The following is a 19,962-nucleotide window of genomic DNA, read 5'->3' as shown; positions in this document are numbered from 1 at the left end:
CCAGCATGATAATGAATAACAATGTGAATACCTCTATAAGTGTGTGATTCCATTTTAGGAAAGAGAAGATCGAGAAAAAAGGGAGATTGGATTGAGGGAGAGAACAGACTCTTAAGCATAAAAGATCTACACATACCTCCTCTTAGTTACTCTCTCAGTTGCTCTGATGTCTCAGAAGAGTGGTTGTGATGATACAATTATGCTTTTTCCACTTACTGAAGAAATTTTAGAGCTCCTATTGAAACATAAGGAAATTTGAAGTCATAAAGAGACATCCCCTTTAACATATAATAGTTGTGGTTTTTTCATTTCTACCCTATTACATTTTATCAGATTTTGAACTGTGGAATTAAGGCTTATTAGACAAGTAACAGAGGAAATGGCATTTTCACTTTTAAAAAAATCTAAAAATCCTTTCTGTTAAGATATCATGTTGGTCTCACTGATTGGAGTTATCACAAGATATTAAAAGCCTCTATAGGAGCTTTTGCCATAGTAAACGAGAGAAAGGGAGAAATGGAGTTTGAGTGTATAAGCACCCTCCTGATCAGACTGTATGCATCTGACTATCAAAGAAGCACATTGCTTGTTACAGTTAGATTCACATCATAGTTTTTGTTTTGTTTTGTTTTTAGATGGAGTCTCACTGTGTCGCTCAGGCTGGAGTGCAGTGGCGTGATCTTGGCTCACTGCAACCTCTGCCTCCTGAGTTCAAGCAATTCTCCTGCCTCAGCCTCCCGAGTAGCTGGGACTATAGGCATCCACCACCACACCTGGCTAATTTTTTTGTATTTTTTTAGTAGAGACGGGGTTTCACCATGTTGGTCAGGCTGATCTCAAACTCCTGACCTCAAATGATCCGTCCACCTCAGCCTCCCAAAGTGCTGGGATTATAGGTGTGAGCCACTGCCCCTGGCCCATATCATAGTTTTAATGCAAATATTTAGTGTTATTAAACCAATCAGAAAGTATCTGTTAGACATCTACCATGGATAAAACCTGCATGAGGTACAAAAATGAATGTCAAGACCCAGACTAATATGCAAATAATTTATAATCTAGTTAGGATCATAAGAGATGTATTATACACTTTTTTTTTTTTTTTTTTTGGAGACAGAGTCTCTCTCTGTTGTCCAGGCTGGAGTGCAGTGGTGCGGTCATAGCTGACTGCAGTCTTGAACTACTGAGCTAAGTGATCCTCTCACTTCAGCTTCCTGAGTAGCTGGGACGACAGGCGCATGCCACTACTCCTGGCTCATTTTCTAATTTTTTGTAGATATGAGGTCTTGCTATGTTGCCCAGGCTGGTCTTTAAATCCTGCTTCAAGTAGTCCTCTCACCTTGGCCTCTCAAAGCACTGCGATTATAGGCTTGATCTACAATAGTTTTTATAGTGCTTGCATAAGTAATCTTTTGGTTCTCTGTTAAAAAGAGAAAGAGACTTTAAAGGCAGTTTATGGGAAGAAAGAACTCATGATCAGTGGCCATGTCAGTTAAGTTTTAAGCTCAAAATGTGTTCTTCTTGGAGAAAGGAATTCATTTTCTCCTAATCTGGTTTTATCTTGATACTATCAATTTAGCATGTGCCACAGAGAATTCAAGTTGTCATATGTGTGTTGCAATTTTTATTTCTCAGAAGAGGGTGAATTTCAGCTATTTTTTGAGTTCATTTTGAAGGAATTTTAGGAATTATATATATAAGATTGTCTTAAGGTAATTGAACGCCCCGCCATGACATTAGTTTTTCTCACACTCGTGGAGTGAAATGTATGGATACCATATATTAAAAGTAATGGCAAAAACCGCAATTACTTTTGCACCAACCTAGTACAAAGGTACATTTAAAAATTGCTGAAGCCAAAGGACCAGACAAGAGTTCATCAGATTTTAGGAATCCATTAATGTTTTCTTCATCAAATTCCAGGACTAAGAAAAGGAAAAGAATTGGGGCAATCCCTTGTAGTTTTGTATGTAAAGATTCAACCTGTATTCCAGGGATCTTGATTTTTATTTCTAATAAAAGAAAAATGTTTTCTTCGTGAACCCACAGAATCATATTGATTTTGTAGCATTGTTCTTTTTCAGATGAAGAATATTAGTGTCAGAAGTCAAAATTGAGCTGCTTTTGTCCTCAGGTTGGGCTTTCTCGTTTGAATATGCCTAGGAATTCAGTGCAAGAGTTCTGAGGGTTTATGGCTGCTCGTTATCATTTTTTTTCTTGTATTAAAGCAAGGATACATCCCTAGTCTGTGTCCCACCTCCCCTTGTCATCTATACATTAAGTCCTACATTTGGCTGTTGTGGGTAACCATCCCTCACTTGCTGTGGGTAGAATTTTGCAAGATTGCAGAGTAAGACCTGTCAGCTGACACTGGCTCACATGAGAGCCATTAAGAGGGTGGTGTGGCCAATGTCAGAACAACCTTGCAGCTGAAGGCAAGTCACTGCATTGCCCAGAGCCATATGAACAGGTCTTGTGACCAATTAATTGACTACTACATAATCTCCAGCTAGGGAGCACAGATGGAGTGAGTCAGTCCAAGCTGCTCAACCTGTTAAGTGTCTTGTCTTTGCTAACTGGAGTATAAGCTTAGGAACAAAAATAGGGCTTGTCTATGTCTGTAATGGGATTGCAGACAGCGTGTTTTGTAATGTGATAGATGGATCTGACTTCCTAAATTATTGGCGGGCTTAATTTACGTAACAAATGAATGTTCCACCTTTTTTTTTTTTTTTAAACCTTTGAAAGGGGAAATTAGTACGCTGCTGTCAAGTAGCTTTTCTCACATACTGTATAGGGAGTGAAATGATTGTTTAGAACTGCTCGTCATTACGGAATATTCCTCACATAACAAAGGAACTTCAGGATTTGTCTCCAAGTCCATGTTGATGGTCAGGATAAACTGGAAGAACGTTAAACCGTTCAGGAGATGTGTGGCGGCACAGCGAAGACCACAAACCAGCCAGAGAGCTGGCAAGACTCTGCCAGATGTGTGAGTGATGCCGTTCCTGGTGCTGGGAGGATTTACAGGGTGCTTTTGTGCACAAAGATTAAAAAACACACCGGGGTAGACAGGAGCACTGACCACACGGAACTCGACAACAGGTTTGAAACTTTAGTTCTGTTTCAAAATCTCAGATAATTTTTTATTTAATTTACTGTGTACTAAGGAGATGGAATTGTATTGATCTGAAAGTTGTTGTTTCTCGTAAGTGCTTCTAAGTAGGAGAAATGGGGTTATTGGTGGGTGTGCAGAGTCAAGTCCCTTCTCTTATACAAGAGATATAAGCACGGGCATTTTTTAGTGACTATCGTGACTCCACTACCCATCTGTTTTCTTCTTTTCATTACCTCTACTGGAGCCAACTTATAAGAAGTGTGTACATCTTTGTCCCTGAAGCTTAGATGAAACTGTTCACAGAAATTGTCAGGAAAAAAGGGTGCAGTCCTGAAGTACCAGCACAGTTAGTAGATGGGGCTTAGGCCTGGGCGTTCTCACTTCATAGTCTGCATGGCAGCCAGGTGGTTGCGCTTTTCCAGTTGGAAGCAGGGTGGTCGGGGTGACCCAGTCTTCCTCTGGAAGACCCTTTCCATGAGAAGGATGTTATGAACAGCAAATTTTAATAATGGAGCTTGTCTAAAAAGAATAGCATACTTATAATATTAATTTTGGTTTATTTCATCCACATTCTTCCATTAATAAATTTGGAAGAATTTATTAATTTTATTATTAGTGGTACTTAATTGAAATGCTATTTGTAAAGAATTTTATTGCTTATCAATAAAAACAAAAAACTGTTTTGAAAATTACATTTCATTCCAAATTCTTCCATAGATAGAAAGTAAGGAGAGCTAAAAGTTAATGATTAGTGTAAAAGCAAGTTTATAAGTTCATTTAACCTGGGCATGGTGGCTCAAACCTGTAATCCAAACACTTTGGGAAACTGAGGTGGGAGGATCACTTGAGCCTAGGAGTTCAAGACCAGCCAGGGCAACGTAGCAAGACCCCATCTGTACAAAAAAATTTTAAAAAAATTTTAAAAATAATTGGCATGGGGGCATGCAACTGTGGTGCCAGTTACTTGGGAGGCTGAGGTGGGAGGATCGCTTGAGCCCAGGAGTTGTAGGCTGCAATGAATTGTGATTTCACTGCTGTACTCCAGCCTGGGCAACCGAGCAAGACCTTGTTTCTTTAAAAATAATAATAATAAAATAAATTCACTTAAAACATTTTTTTCTTACAGAAATTTTCTCAAAATTAACATGTCTCATCAACTTTATCCCATAAGTATGTTTCTTAGTTTGGTTAAAAATAATGATGATACAGTTTTTGTCACGTAAAAATCTTTGTCATTTTTTAACAGAAACTTAATAAAACAGGGCAACAGAGTGAGACTTCCATCTCTAAAAAAGAAAAAAGAAACTTAATAAAATGGGATGTAGTCCATCACAGTGTAAGAGCACAGTAGACCGGAGAGTGAGAGAGAAGTGAGGAAGTTATTTTACAAGCGTTAGGTCACATGCTCTTCATTCAGTTAAAGATATCTGTTTGTAGAGGAGGAGGAGGTAATGATACGGTACATTAGAAAAATACATTTGAGTGTTCAGATAAGAATTTCCCTTTTATGCTATCTGTTTTTATCTGTTTCTTATCAAGAAAGGGCAGCTGAGTGATAGGAGAGAGTAACGGAGTGACACTCAAGTTTATCTGAATCTTGATCCCTAGCTCTGCTGCTCAGGAGCCTCTAACCCTGGGCCAGTCTCCAGGCTTTTCTTAATCTCACTCTCAACTGTTAAACTATGTAATTGGCTCGGATTATTTTAAAAATTCTTTCTTCTTCTGAGATTCTTAGATGTAGTAGTAGGGCCTTCTGTATTCCCTATTTTTGTTATTCTATAGAATTCTAGATCGCCAGATAGTTATTTAGGATGAAAGACGGGGAGTGAATGTCCATGTAAGAAAATCATATGCAGGGCCAATTTTTTAAAAACCTCTAAAATTTTTGATATGAGCTTCTGCTTCTCACCTTCAAAGTGATGCTTTAAATTTTAACATTTTCATACCTGTTATCCTCTTTCCTTATTTTAACTTCCTTTAGATTTACTTCTCTAGTGCTGAGAATTTTTTTTTTAGAACTTTGTACAATAATGACATATATTTGCCAATTAATTGGAATTCATCTCTAGTCAGACGATGTGCTGTAGTAGACCTCATCCGCTTTCTCTTCTCCTTACATTGCTTACTTGCAGTATTGTGCTTGGTTTCCAGAACTTCTTTAGGACTTGGGCCAACTTGAGGGTAGAAGTGAATTATTGACAGGCGCTTGCACTGAAGGACCTGGCTCCAGAGTGCTCACGAGTTATCTGTTTGTCCAAGTCATGTGGCAGGTAGGTAGGACTTCCAATCTCTTTTCGCTCTTTGATATCTTAAATCAGTAGTTCCAAGTGGTCTTCTTAGTTCAGCACCCTGACAAGCAGGGTTTTGTTTTTTTTTCTTCTCATGATTTTCCAGTAACTGAAAAGATGGAGAGAAAGATTCCACAATAACAGTAGAATCATGTTGTATATGTGATGACGGCCACAGTGTAAAACAGACGGAAACAGTGCAGAAAGAAACATGTTGATCCTCTCATTGTGGTTCATGTAGCATGACACATTTCAGGATAGGAGTTGTCCTCTGCATCTCCATTTCCATTCCCCCTAACCTCTATAAAGGCAGATGTTGGGGTTCAATTCATTTCACAAAATTCTAGAGTCAACAAAAAGCTACCAAGTTTGATGAGAGGCATCTTAAATGGCTTGTCAGTAAAAATTCCTCGCTAAAACTCCCTTCAAATCTAGTGACTCTTTGCTGGGCACGGTGACATTCATGCCTGTAATCCCAGCACTTTGGGAGGCTGAGGTGGGCGGATCATTTGAGGTCAGGAGTTCGAGATCAGCCTGGCCAACATGGTGAAACCCCATCTCTACTAAAAATACAAAAATTAGCCAGACATGGTAGCAGGTACCTGTAATCCCAGCTACTTGGGATGCTGAAGCAGGATAATCACTTGAACCTGGGACGCAGAGGTTGCAGTGAGCTGAGATTGTGCCACTGCACCCCAGCCTGGGCAACACAGCAAGACTCCATCACACACACAAAAAAGTCTAGTGACTCTTAAATATGATGCCAGGTATATGGTTTCATCCTCAAATAATTGCTTCCTATCCTCTTTCTTAAAATATTGACTATAGCAAAGCTGCCAACAACTTTTGAGTTTTTCAAACTTTCCCGGCAAATTAGCAAACAAAATCCATAGGGCTATTTATATGAGAAATCTGGGACTTGCCACACATATCTGTGAATCATTGTTGCTCTGGTGGCAAGAGAAAACTTGCCATGTCTTTAAAGTATACTCCTTACACACTGAAAAGGAACTGAAACAGAGCACTTCAGAGTCAATTGTGCTTTACAGTTTCATATCTTGAAATCTGAATTCAGAAGAAATTCTCTGTACTGCTTTAGAATCACCAGGATGATTCTAAATGAGTATATCCATTTTATGTACATTTTTAGATGAGATAATTCTATTGAAAAAGGGAAATCCTTAGATTGTCTGTGGTAGTTACTTAACAAGAAAGTAAGTACAGAAACTTGAGTGCATTGTCCCGTGGTGAGCTGCTTCACATAGATAAGCTGACCGTGATTTTATGACCAGTCTTTATTTATAGCAGTTGGGATTACTGACTAGGAAATATAAAAATAGTCACAGATTTAGAGAGAGATATAGGCAACAGACCAAAGAATTCTGAAGAGTATTAAAAAAGGTCATTAAAAGTAAGCGTAATGCAGGTTTGTAGGAGTGGAAACAATGTTTCTCACTGCTGCTCCTGGAAACAGTGTGAAAACCACTCTACCCTGATGCTACTTAATAGGAAATGTAGCAGTTGGACAGGTTGAATGAAGTGGGTAGAGAGAAAAAACAAACCCTAGTCAGCTGATGGTCTTGTGCTTTGTGACAAGCTTCACAGAGAGGTCGTAAATGGTTGGGTGTGACTCTGATGGGTTGGGTATTGCGGTCACACGTTCTTCTGCGCTTCCTGCATTCCTTCCCTTTTTACTGATTTTTACGTACCATGAGAATTTTTCTTTGACTAGAGGAGTTTTTTTCTGCTGGCTGAGGGTAGGGATTTTGAGATGTAATTCCAGACTGATAAGAGTGAATGAATCAAGGAATGCAGTGTTGTGTCTGATTTAGCGTTCAAGAACATTTGTCTTTTCCCTCTGAGGATACATCACTTACTAGGAATAAATCAGCAATCTTAATATAGGAGATTTTCATAGACACTAACAACTGACATCAGCTTTTGTCTGGGTCATATTTGGATAAGCATGGATGACATAACAGGGTAAAGCACTTGTTATTAATCACCATAGCTAACTGTGTCCAGAATGACAGTGTTCCAGGCAGAAGATGAAGTTAATCCAGCTCTGGAATCTGCAGGCCAGTCACTGACTGGGCAGCTTCTGAAGCCTTTTTTCCTGAAGTTCTGCTCAGCTCTGTGCTGAAGCGGAATGCTGGCTGCACTGGTCCCCACATCCCTGGTTCTCCTGTTATGATTCCTGTGGTGAGTCAGGCTCTGGCTTAGCCTTATCCTTTTATTGTTATAGTGACAAAAGCCAAATAATTGCTGAACAGTGATGTGGCAAGCCCTGGTGGGAATTGGAGAGAGCAATAACTTGTGACCCATCTAAGATTATAACTGTCAAAAGTCACCAAAGGGAATCCAGCCTGTGGGTTATAAAAACACCAAGGTTGCTGGGAATATTCTTATCTTTTATGAGTTCCCAAGGGGATATTTAGGTATCAGGTGTACATCCATCCATCAGCCTTATGTCTTTAAGGGTTTAAGAAAGGTTTTTTAAAAAAACTACTTTAGGTTTTTACAGAACAGATGTGAATGAAAATCCTTTTTTCTCACTATGCCATATCCTTTCACTTTCATGCCTCACCCTGTCCAAAGGCAGAAAAAGGAACTTAGTTAAGCTATTTTTCCACTTACTGATTTTCAGCTCTAGCATATGAGAACCTAGGCTTAATACCAGATAAAATGGAAAGGCCTTTGACTTGGGGATCTTCTCTACCCTGATTTTATGATCTTAGGGTCTTCTCTGCCTTGAAATCACTTTCTTTGGGAACATCATCTCATCTCTCTGTTTTTGTTTTCTAAATAATAATAATAATAATAATAATAATAATAATGATGATGATGATGATGATGATGGTAGATTGGAATGGTGTTTCCTGAGCCTCAACTTCAGATCCGCTGAACCAAATTCCTGGAGGTAGAGCTTGTGAAGCTTTGTTGGTTACATACACCCACACACACACAAACACACAAACACACACAAAACTTCTGGGGTAATTCTAACAATGAGCCAAACAACTTGGGAACCAGTGGCCAGGTAGTGTCTGAAGTCCCTTCCAGCTAACATTCTGATAATCTGTCAGTGATCCATGAGTCCCGAAGTTAGAGAAATGTAAAGGCTGGGCCTTGGGTAATCAGGGGAGTTAGAACTAGCTCAGTGGTAATCTTTTTCCACATGAGCGAACAAGCCATGTGGGTATTTGAGGAAGTACATTTTCAACAGAGAGAAAAGGAAGTACAGAGATCTTAAGGCAGGAACATGCCTGTTGTGCATCCTTAAAAGAAGAATATTACCTCAGGGCAAAGAAGATTTGGATTCAGAAAGTAAACGATCCTTCGTGGGAATGTGAATGGGGTGGAGGTGTGCTGGTGGCTGGTTTAGCAGCTGCACACTGTGATATGACAGGGAGGCAGAGGTCACTGCCCCTAAAATCTTTCCCACTGGACCTTGCTTGATGGCAAAAACGCCTATTATTAAATTCTCATTTCTTTGTATTTAAGAATTGTTCTCTCTAGGCAGTAACTAATACCTTACTGTGAACTATCTTAGGGGAACATTCCCCTCTGTCAGTAGGAGCAAGACCACATGTGACAGTTGGATACATTCTGTAGAGCAGTGTGTGAGGACTGACCCTCCTTTTTCCAGCCGGGTGGATAGAACAAGAAGGAGATGGCCTGTAATTCTGCTGAACAGGGACAGACTTGATAGCTACATCTGAAGCTCAAGTTATGTGTCCTTGGTTCTCATCTTTACAGGGTATTCTGTAGCCGACTGTAACAGACAAAAGTGATCTTCAGAAAATAATCCTGTCACAAATTTTTAAACCAGTGCTTATTCCTGACAGTTTCTATATCTTAAAAGTTCCTTTGACAACTGAAATTAAAAGACTTTTTTCCTTCAAAAAATTTTTAGAGCTATTTTAGGTTCACAGCAACATTAAGCAGAAAGTACAGAATTCCCATGTACACTTTGCCCCCACATTATCAACATCCCACACCACAGTGATATGTTTGTTACCATTGAGGAATCTTTATCACCCAAAGTCCATAGTTTGCATTAGGGTTCATTCTTGGTGTTGTGTATTCTATAGGTTTTGACAAAAGTATAATGACATGTATCCACTGTTCATACTAGATAGTTTCACTGCCCTAGAAATCCTCTGTGCCTTGCCTATTCATCCTTCCCTCCCTCTCTAACCCCAGGCAACCACTTGTCTTTTTACTGTCTCCATAGTTTTGCCTTTTCCAGAATGTCATTTGATTAGAATCATTCAGTATGTACCCTGTTCAGATTCGCTTCTTTCACTTAGAAATACGCATTCAAGGTCCCTTCATGTCTCTTCATACCATGGTAGTTCATTTCCTTTTTAGCACTGAATAATATTCCATTGGTTATCTCTTTGCGTACTGAAGGATGTCTTGGTTGCTTCTATGTTTTGGCAATTATGAATAAAGCTCCTATACATAGCTGCAGGCTTTTCAACTCATTTGGATAAATAACAACGAGTCCCATTGCTGGATTGTAAGGTAAGAGTATGTTTAGTTTTGTAAGAAACTGCCAAACTCTTCCAAAACAACTGCACCACCAGCAATGGGTGAGAGTTTCTGTTGCTCCACATCCCCACCAGCATTTGGCATTGTCAGTGTTCCAGACTTTGGCCACTCTAATAGGCAGGTAGTAGTATCTCTTGTTGTTTAAATTTGTGTGTCTCTAATGACATACAATGTGGATCAACTTTTCATATGCTTATTTGCCATTTATATTATCATTGGTGAGGTGTCTATTCAGGTTCTTTGCCCATTTTTTCATCAGTTGGTTTGATTTCTTACTGAGTTTTAAGTGTTCTTTATTTTGGATAAAACAGTTCTTTATCAGATATATTTTTTGTGAATATTTTGTCTCAGTCTGTGGCTTGTCTTCTCATTCCCTTGACAGTGTCTTTCTTAGAGCAGAAGGTTTTAATTTTAATGAAGCCCAGCTTCTCAATGATTTCTTTCATAGACCACGCCTTTGGTGTTGTATCTAAGAATCCTTTGCCATGCTCAAAGCTGTCTATATTTTCTCCTGTGTTATCTTCTGTGAGTTTTGTAGTTTTGCTTTTTACACTTAGGCTTGTAAGCCATTTTGGGTTTATTTTTGTGAAGGATGTAAGGTCTGTGTCAAGATTCTTTTTTTGCACCTGGATGTCCAGTTATTCCAGCACCATTTGTTGAAAAGACTGTCTTTGCTCCATTGTATTACTGTTGCTCTTTTGTCAAATATTAATTTATATTTATGTGGATTTTTTTCTGAAGTCTCTATTCTGTTCCATTGATCAGTTTCCCTATTCTTTTGTCAATGCCACACTTCCTCCTTCTCCTCCTCTTTTTCTTCCTCTTCTTCCTCCTCCTCCTCCTCCTCCTTCTTTAAAGAGACGGAGCCTCACTCTTCCCAAGCTGGAGTACAGGTTTTTACACCTCAGAAGGACATGCAGAGGAAGGTCCTGGAAGGAAGAGAATGTTACCCTAACTTGTTTGCTACTGGTATCAAGGTGATAGTGCAGTCGAGTTGGATGAGCACAGAATTTGGAGCCAGGAGAACTTTGATTTTAGTCCTGACTTAGCCACTTACTGGACATAACCTTGTTAAAGTCTCCTAACTTCCGTGTAAAACATTATATAATACAGACTCTCACAGGACATTTGAGAAGGTCAGCTCAGGTGAATTCTGTAAAAGTGGTAAACTCTAAAATATTAGGCAATTATTTGTGCATGTGCTGTGCAGTTCTTATCACCAGCCTTCCCCTGCCTACATGCAAACACCAGACCTTCTGGAATTGGTGTCTCTAGGCTCTGCATGAATTATGCAGTAAAAAAGGCAGTTATTTAATATGATGGAAATCCATCTGATACACCACTAGGACAGCAATCACAAACTGAAAGACATGCATGGGTTTAATAAATGAGAAAAGGGATCGCTTTTTTAGAAAGAAACTTTCTCCTGTCCTTGGGGGAGGGGGGGGATGAAGGACAGGAAAATGTAGTATACAAGTGTTGAGAAAAAGCTCAATAAATGCCATTGTCTAGGCCAAACTACATATTTGAAAACTGAATCTGAATGCCTGGAATTCATTAAGGTGGTTTCCCTGTAGGAGTTCACCCACTGCCTCATGCTTCAGCTACCAAGAAGCCTCTTAAAGGAAACAGTAGTTTAGGGTTTGTCTTAAAGCAATAATAGATTCTTTGGGTTTAAAAAAATAGGGTGTTCCTGTTGTAGTCCTCATCTTTGTTGTTTGTTTTTACTTTTTCAAAAGACAATACAGTCACACAGCTTAATATTCAAAAGGCACAAAATTGTGGTGCATGTTTAGAGCACAATCAGTGTGCCTGACTCCGTGTTAAGTGCTTTACATTTAGTCACCAAAACAGCACTTAGAAGGTTGGTACTATTATATTATCTCCATTTTGCAGATGAGGCTATTGAGGAACAAAGAGATTAGGTAACTCACCAAAGTTACATAGCTAGGAAGAAGCAGAGGTAGGACCTGAGCCCAGGATGCCTGAGTCCAGTCTACACTCCTTCTCACTATTCTGTTTTGATGGATGTTTATTACGTGGTGCAGAGAAAGCCTTTCCCTTTGCTCTGTATAGAGTGTAGAATGAAAAGTCTTCTGCTTTCTTTTTCATCAGTAATCCAACTTTCTTTTCTTTTCTTTTCTTTTTTTTTTTGAGGCGGAGTCTTGCTCTGTCGCCCAGGCTGGAATGCAGTGGCGCGAGCTCCACTCACTGCAAGCTCTGCCTCTCAGGTTCACGCCATTCTCCTGTCTCTGCCTCCTGAGTAGCTGGGACTACAGGCGCCTGCCACCACGCCCAGCTAATTTGACGGGGTTTCACCGTGTTAGCCAGGATGCTCTTGATCTCCTGACCTCGTGATCTGCCCGCCTCGGCCTCCCAAAGTGCTGGGATTATAGGTGTGAGCCACCGCACCCGGCCCAGTAATCCAGCTTTCTACTCCAGAGTCAACTAGTATTACCAATTCATTGTATTTCTTCTAGAGATAGTCTATACGTGTATAATAAAACCCAGAGTTCTCTACCTCCAATTTTTCCTTTTTCTAGACTTATGGTAGCATTCTATACACAATATTTTATACTTATTTTTGTTCCAGTCAAAAATATGTCTTGGAGTTTATTACATACTTACCTAAGGAGCTTCCTTATTCTTTGCTGTGTCAGTATAGCACTCCCTTGTATGGATGTACCATAATTTATTTAATCATCCTGCTGACAGTTTGTTTCCAAACAGTGCTGCAGTCATTACCTTTTTGTACATAATCATTTTGTACCTGTGCAAATTAATCTGTAGGATTCATTCCTAGAAGTGAACTTGCTGGGTCACAATTTTATATATATATATATATATATATATTTATTTATTTATTTTAACCTATCTCTTTTAGAGATAGTATTGTACAATCCAAAATAGATGACAATTGTCTATGTATTTTGGTTCTTTCATTTTGCAAATGAGAGACCTTACACAGAGAATCATGCTTTTGACTTCTGGAAACTTCTTGGAAAATGGAAGTATTACCTTATCTGCGTACAGTTTAATTAGATCTAGAAGTGATTAACATATAAGGCAATGTCTTGAGTATTTACTTTGAAATTTATTCAGTTGTCTGTTATTAGTATATGATTTCCCAAAATGAGGGAGGGGAAAGATATGAAATCATCTTGATGCAAGTTACCTTTTATAATTGCAGAGCAATTATGTATTTCAGTAATCCAGGAATATAATAATGTGTTGACGGCTTTGGTTATGCTGACAAGGGTATAAAAGAATTAGCTCGGCCAGGCGCGGTGGCTCATGCCTGGAATCCAAGCGGGCGGATCACTTGAAATTAGGAGTTCGAAACTAGCCTGGCGAACATGGTGAAACCCCCTCTCTACTAAAAATACAAAAAAATTAGCCAGGTGTGGTGGTGGGCGCCTGTAATCCCAGCTACTTGGGAGGCTGAGGCAGGAGAATCACATGAACCCAGGAGGTGGAGGTTGCAGTGAGCCGAGATTGTGCCACTGCACTCCAGCCTGGGTGACAGAGTGAGACTCTGTCTCAAAAAAAAAAACAAAAAACAAAAAAAAACAGCTCAGTGATTATTGAATTAATATATGCATGGAGATGAACAGTAAAGCACTTTTTTTTGTGAGTTTGGCTATTTTTAAGTACAAGTAGTTTCTAGTTTATAGATATCAGAAAAGAATAAATAATGCGCATTTAAGAATTAAGGGAACCATTTTGGGGGAAAATGGGCCATTTATAGAGATTCTGTGGGGGTTTTTTGCTTTGTTTTTGTAGAGTCAGAATCTCACTATATTGCTCAAACTCCTGGATTCAAGCAATCCTCCTGCCTTGGCCTCCCAAAGTGTTGAGATTACAGGCATGAGCCACTGCACCTGACCTCTGTGGGTTTTTTAAGCAGAAAAAAGGAAGGAACTATTAATAACAGCAACAACATCAGAAGGCAAGGGGCAGAGTCTTGACTGCCACAGTGACTTGCCCAATCAGTGTCCCTCTCACCTCAAAAGAACTTGTACTTTTCCCCTTCAGATTTTGTGAGCACCTTTTGAAAGTTCTGTTGATTAGAGCTGTGTTGATATTAAGATGCTTATCAAAGACAGATTATGTTTAGAAGGTTTAAGGGATACCATGTAGTAATAATGTAGGTTAATTCATTAAGATTGCGTTCCTTTTAGTACCTGGCTGAGATCATCTATTCTAAATCACACTGTGCACATTTAATAGATAACTTGGGATTATAATGTATTAGAATTGGAAGCACCAGACCTTTAGGTATAATTTTAGTCCCACCCCATTTCCCATTTCTTCTTTTTTCTTTTTTCTTTTTTCAGACAGTGTCTCACTCTGTCGCCCAGGCGGGAGTACGGTGGTGTGATCTCAGCTCACTGTAACCTCCGCCTCCCGGGTTTAAGCAATTCTTGTGTCTCAGCCTCCGCAGTAGCTGGGATCACAGATGCCCACCACTACGCCTGGCTAATTTTTATATTTTTAGTAGAGATGGGGTTTCACCATGTTGGCCATGCTGGTCTCAAACTTCTGACCTCAAGGGATCCGCCTGCCTCGGCCTCCCGAAGTGCTAGGATTACAGGTGTGAGCCACCATGCCTGGCTCCACCCCATCCTTTTATAGAGGAGGAAACGCTAGATTAAGAGGTGAAGAAGTGACTGAGATGGGACTGTGGGATGGCTGCCTCCAGCCTAGGCAATCTGACATCCCGTTCAGTGTTCCGCTATTTTGTCTATGCTGTGGTGGCCCCAGGGCAGTGGAATGCGGGTAGTGGTGCTGTAAGTGCCACACACAAACTTCACCTGTTTTAGAGTTTTACTTGATGTGATCCTGAACTCAGAAAGGAAGGAAGAAATTCTGTCTTTTCCTCTCTGTACTTTGTAGTTCCTTGTTCATAGCACCCAAACCTTAGGCTGTATTGTGACACATACAATAATGTTTTGTCACTGCCATGTGAACACATTATTTAAAGACTTACGTGGTTTTAACTTGTGACCTTTGCTACCATTTACACATCGTTTTAGTGGCAAGGAGGGGGAAAACAAGTTCAGAGCTACAACTAACCTTGTTCCACATAAACTTTTGGCTGTCATTTTTGTTAGAGATCAGTTATATTCAGGAAAATGTGGGGAACCTAAAAGTTATTTATTCCAGTCTTTTGTCCTTTTCTCAGACATGGTAATCACTAAAGTGATCAACAATCCTTTATCCTATAATTCCAAAATCCTAAAATTTCTGGAAAATCTTTTGGAATTAATCTGAACTGATGTGAGGCTGTTTATACTCTCTATCTAATCCACTTAGCATAAGTATTCATAACTTGGGCTGGTGAAATATTAATTTGTTTGTTTTGGGGGTTTGATTACATCTCAGCCCCTGGAGGAGTTATTATGTAATATGTAGTGTAGTATCTTTCCGATTTCTAAAAAAAATTCTGAATTCTGAAACATCTAGCCCCAAGGCTCTCAGTTAAGGAATTGTGTATCTGAGTAGATCTTTGAATTATGCTTTACAGTTTTAAAAGTGCTTTCATAACTTAGTCTCTGTTTTTCCCAACAGCCTTGTGAGGTAGATAAGGCAGATGCATTTTGGGAAAGCTCAGCGATAGGGTTGGAGCATTCTAAAATCATCTGGGCTGAAGGCAACAGAGCTAGAGTTAGAAGACCTGTTTACCCTGGTGAATCCTAATGCATGTCCCAAGCATCATGTCCTCTGTGACTCACATCCGTCACTCACCCAACTAGTGGACTTGACCTCTTTATCCTGTAGAGTCCCCGTAAGTCCCTATAGACATTTATCTTGGCACCTGTAGCAGTATAGTTAACTTAATATTTATATGTTGGCCTTTCCCTTCCCAGTTGTAAGCATATTGAGGTAAAGACTGGATATAGTTAATTTCTGTTCCTGATACCTTCATGGTGCCTGTGTGAAGCCACACACTCAAAGGTGTGCAGAAGGAATGAACTCAGAAGTATGGTCTCATGCCTTTGCTGCTGATTAAACATATTCTTTCATTCCACATTTTCCTTTACAAAAGGAATAAAGGATTTACATATCACCTACTTTCTTAAAGATGGAAGAATTGCAACCAACACGCAGTATAACTCTGTGTTGGTAATATAACAGTGGACTACATTTAATTGGAATTGTTTGTAAATTAATATCTTTAGGTTATCAATATATATTAAAGCTTCTGATAAGAACTGCTTTTCACTATACTCCTGATCACAGGATAGCAACTCAGTGGTGATTTTTTATGCAGTTCCTCTGAAATTGCTCTAGGCAATTCACACAGCTAAGGCTGTATGAGGGCAAAATAGGGGAAGAAAGGAGAGCCAACACAGTCTTCCTGAGAGTACTAACATAGCAAAAGATAAATGAATTCCAAATCTGTTACTGCCATCTATTTACATAATTTTTTTCTTGAAATAAACAGCTTTTTACTGGGTGGGAAATAATGTGTATTTTGTGCTGATAGGGTGAACCCTCATTGCCATGTCAAGCTTAATTTTCTCTTTTTTTCTACCCCCAGTCTTCATTTATTTTCAGGATGTAGCCCTTTGGGTCTCCCCGCTCTTCTTGAGCAAACTTTTTGAGAGATTTCTGTTTGTACTTAGAAGCTGTTTTTTGAGAGAGTAAGGAAACGGTGGAGGTTGGCAGAGAAAAAAGAATATAGAATAGGGTTGAAGAGTGGTTGGAAAATGTCATGTAGTGTGTTTCACAGGAGCAGGGTTATGGTTTGCTCATTGCTTTATCTCAGAATGCTTGCCAAGTAGTAGGCATGCAGGAATTGCTGGTTAAATGGATAGTATTCTTGCCAGTTTTTGTTGTCATCATTATTGTTTGTTTTTGTTTTGTTTCATTTTACCTTTTCTTGGACCATTGAAAGTTTCCTATCATTCCTGACTGTTTAAATATTTACCTTCTTGGATCACAAGACTGTTCTTTAAACTCTTTATGTAAACTTATTTTTGACTGTGTAGGGAGGCTTCCTTGTGTGAGACCAAGAGGAAAAACAGAGATCATGCTTCTTCCACATGGGGTTACCCATGACCACTTCTACTCTGATTCCCGTAAAAGTTCAAGAGAAGAAACAACACCCACACTGGAACTGGTCTCAAAGGATATAGCAAATCACCCTGCAACATGGTATACAACTACTGCTCTTTTCCTTATTGGCCATTACTCCTCGAAACCCAGGATTTACAAGTGACTACTACCTCTGCATTTGCCCTGAGAATGGTCTTCTCAAATCACTTTAGTTCTCTTCCTAAAACACAGGTCAGATCGTGTCATTCTCTTTCTTGAAATCTTGGAATTGGCACACCACAGCTTGCAGAGCAACAGGTGCATTCCTTGGCATAACATTTAAAGTCCTTCACAAGTAGTCCTCAGGTACCTTTCTAGCCTCATTTGCTGTGTGGTTCTTCTGTAGGAGACACATCCCAAGCACCCAGTGATACTGTCTTTTTTGTGTTTGTGCTGTGCCCTCAGTCTGCAGTGACTTCCCTGTTCATTATTCCTTCTGTGTCTTTGTCCAGATTTTCTCCTTCTTAGGAGGACACCAGTCATTGGATTTGGATGCCTACTAATTCAGTATGACCTCATCTTAACTTGATTATATCTGCAGAGACCCTGTTTCCAAGCAAAGTCATATTCACAGGTATAGGAATTAGGACTTGAACATACCTTTTGGGGGACACAACTTAAACTACAGTACATGGCTCTAGATATTTTAAAGAGAATTCTGTTTTCTGTGTTTCAGATCACTTGAACTAGTGCCTGTCATGTTTCAGGGAAATAACTGAGACTTTGGTTCCTTGCTTTTCCAATCTTGATGAGTAGTTTCAGAAATAAGGCCTGGCTTCAATTCTAACCAGGCAAATCCTGGCATCATGGAATTTTAAAACCAAAAAGAATCCATATAAGTCATTTTGCTTAAATGTTACAATAAGAAAAGGTAGACAAATCATCTTCTCTTACTGTGCCTGAAGGCATAAAGTGGACATAAATAATACCCTGATGCCAAGGACAGTGTTCATTTTTTATGTTCAGCAAAAACAGAAATGAAATAATTCAGATTAGAATACATTTCCCTGAAATGCTCAGCTATTTTAAGGCAAAAGCCCCAAGGCTTGTTTTCCTATCCCTTTTGAATCATGCCGAGTGGCCCCAGTCATATGAAGAAATGTCATCAGTAAAGCACCAGGAACTGTGGTCGGTGCTCTTGGAAGCTCCACAGTAACTGTTGGTTGAATGTAGAAGTGAATGTGAATATGAAGAGAGTATGTGTGCCATGGAGCTACCAATCGCTCAAGGCCTGTGTATCAGGGATGGCAGGGAAAGGGGCTGGGAGTGTGCTGGGAATTTCCATAGATTATCTCTTTTAATCTTCACAACAGGACCTGTAAGTACTCCTAGGGGAGACGTTCCCAAAACTATAAAACCGGTGGGAAGCAGAGCTGAGATTTGATCCCAAGCCTGTCTCATTCTGAAGCACTAGTGGCCTTTGTCCTGCTTGTTTCCTTTACCAAATTATGCAACTGTTTTTTCCTCTATTAATACTAAAATGTCCGTGTCTCACCACACTTTGGGAGGCTGAGGCGGGCAGATTGCCTGAGCTCAAGAGTTTGAGACCAGCCTGGGCAACATGGTGAAACCCTATCTCTACAAAAAATACAAAGAAATTAGCCAGTCATGGTGGCACATGCCTGTAGTCCCAGCTACTTGGGGCACTGAGGTGGGAGAATTTCTTGAGCAGGAGATTGAGGCTGTGGTAAGCCGAGATGGTGCCACTGCACTCCAGCCTGGGCAACAGAGCAAAACCCTGTCTCCAAAAAAAGGAAATGTCAATGTCAAAATTGTATGTATATATTAAACCAAAGACAGTATTCATATGTAAGAAGAACAGAGTTTTCCTCTTTTTTTTTTTTTTTTTTTTTTGAGATAGAGTCTCACTGTGTTGCCCAGGCTGCAATGCAGTGATGCGATCTCAGCTCACAGCAGCCTTGACTTCCCGAGTTCAGGTGATTCTACTACGTCAGCCTCCGCACTCCAGTAGCTGGGACTACAGGTGTGCACCACCGTGCCCAGCTAACTTTTTGTATTTTTAGTAAAGATGGAGTTTCACCCTGTTGCCCAGGCTGGCCTCAAACGCCTGGGCTCAAGCTATCAGCCGGCCTTGGCGTCCCAAAGTGCTGGGATTACAGACGTGAGCCATTGCGCCTGACCGTTTTGTTTTGTTTTGTTTTGTTTTGTTTTGTTTGTTTAAGAGACAGGATCTCGCTCTGTCACCAAGACCAGAGTTGGAGTGCAGTGGTATGATCATGGCTTACTGCAGCTTTGAACTCCTGGGCTCAAGTGATCCTCCTGCTTCAGCTTCCTAAGTAGCTGGGACTACAGGTGTATACCATCACAACCAGCTAATTTTTAAAAAATTTTAAATAGTCTGGGTCTTGCTATGTCATCCAGTCTTGTCTGGAATTCCTGGGCTCAAGAGATCATTTGTGCTTCAGCAACCTAAGTTGCTGGGATTACAGGTATGAGCCACTGTGTCCATCACTCGTATCTTATAAAATACTTTTAAAGCATTTGGATCAAAAAATGAGACAATCTGAAATACATACTTTTCCCCTATGTGTCTTTTAAAAAATTTTTAAATTAAAAAAATCATTTTTAGACTCCTGGATCAGAACAATTGTCCATGATTTTTATTTCCATTTTTTTCATTGAAAAATAACATGAAACATTTAATAAGGTGTTATGATCATTATTAAATTTTATCTCTTCTAAAGTAGCTGTTTTCAGTTTGATATTTGAATAGGTGTTATTCTTCAAAAATAAGGATTGAACAACTTGGTTATAAATTATAATGCTGTTTTGGCAACATGTAGTTATTAGGGCAAAATTGATTTAAAAGAAAATGCAAGGCAATTAAATCTGATTTTTTTTACTTTTTTTTTTTTTTTTTTTTTTTTTTTTTTTTTT

General features: G+C 39.5%; 1 protein-coding gene across 5 annotated transcripts in view; it reads left to right on the top strand.

Annotated features, from left to right (window-relative positions):
- The window catches only part of LOC116463459 (folliculin-interacting protein 2), a 136,677-nt gene that overhangs the window by 34,583 nt on the left and 82,132 nt on the right, over window positions 1–19,962 (top strand). Inside the window, exon 1 of one of the 5 annotated variants that reach the window (XM_032146572.2) lies at window positions 2,493–3,105. The exons of 2 other annotated variants lie outside the window; for them this stretch is intronic. In XM_032146572.2, the coding sequence (XP_032002463.1) occupies window positions 2,930–3,105 (176 nt within the window). In that variant the 5' untranslated portion in view covers window positions 2,493–2,929. Of the gene's footprint in view, window positions 1–2,492; window positions 3,106–16,968; window positions 17,125–19,962 lie in introns of those variants that run through there. 2 more of the 5 variants (XM_032146574.2, XM_058434641.1) reach the window with 2 other exon arrangements.

The sequence above is a fragment of the Hylobates moloch genome, unplaced genomic scaffold (assembly GCF_009828535.3).
Source record: "Hylobates moloch isolate HMO894 unplaced genomic scaffold, HMol_V3 SCAFFOLD_37, whole genome shotgun sequence".
Lineage (NCBI taxonomy): Eukaryota > Metazoa > Chordata > Mammalia > Primates > Hylobatidae > Hylobates > Hylobates moloch.
Note: the sequence above shows the minus strand (reverse complement) of the source record. Positions and strands in the feature narration are given on the sequence as shown.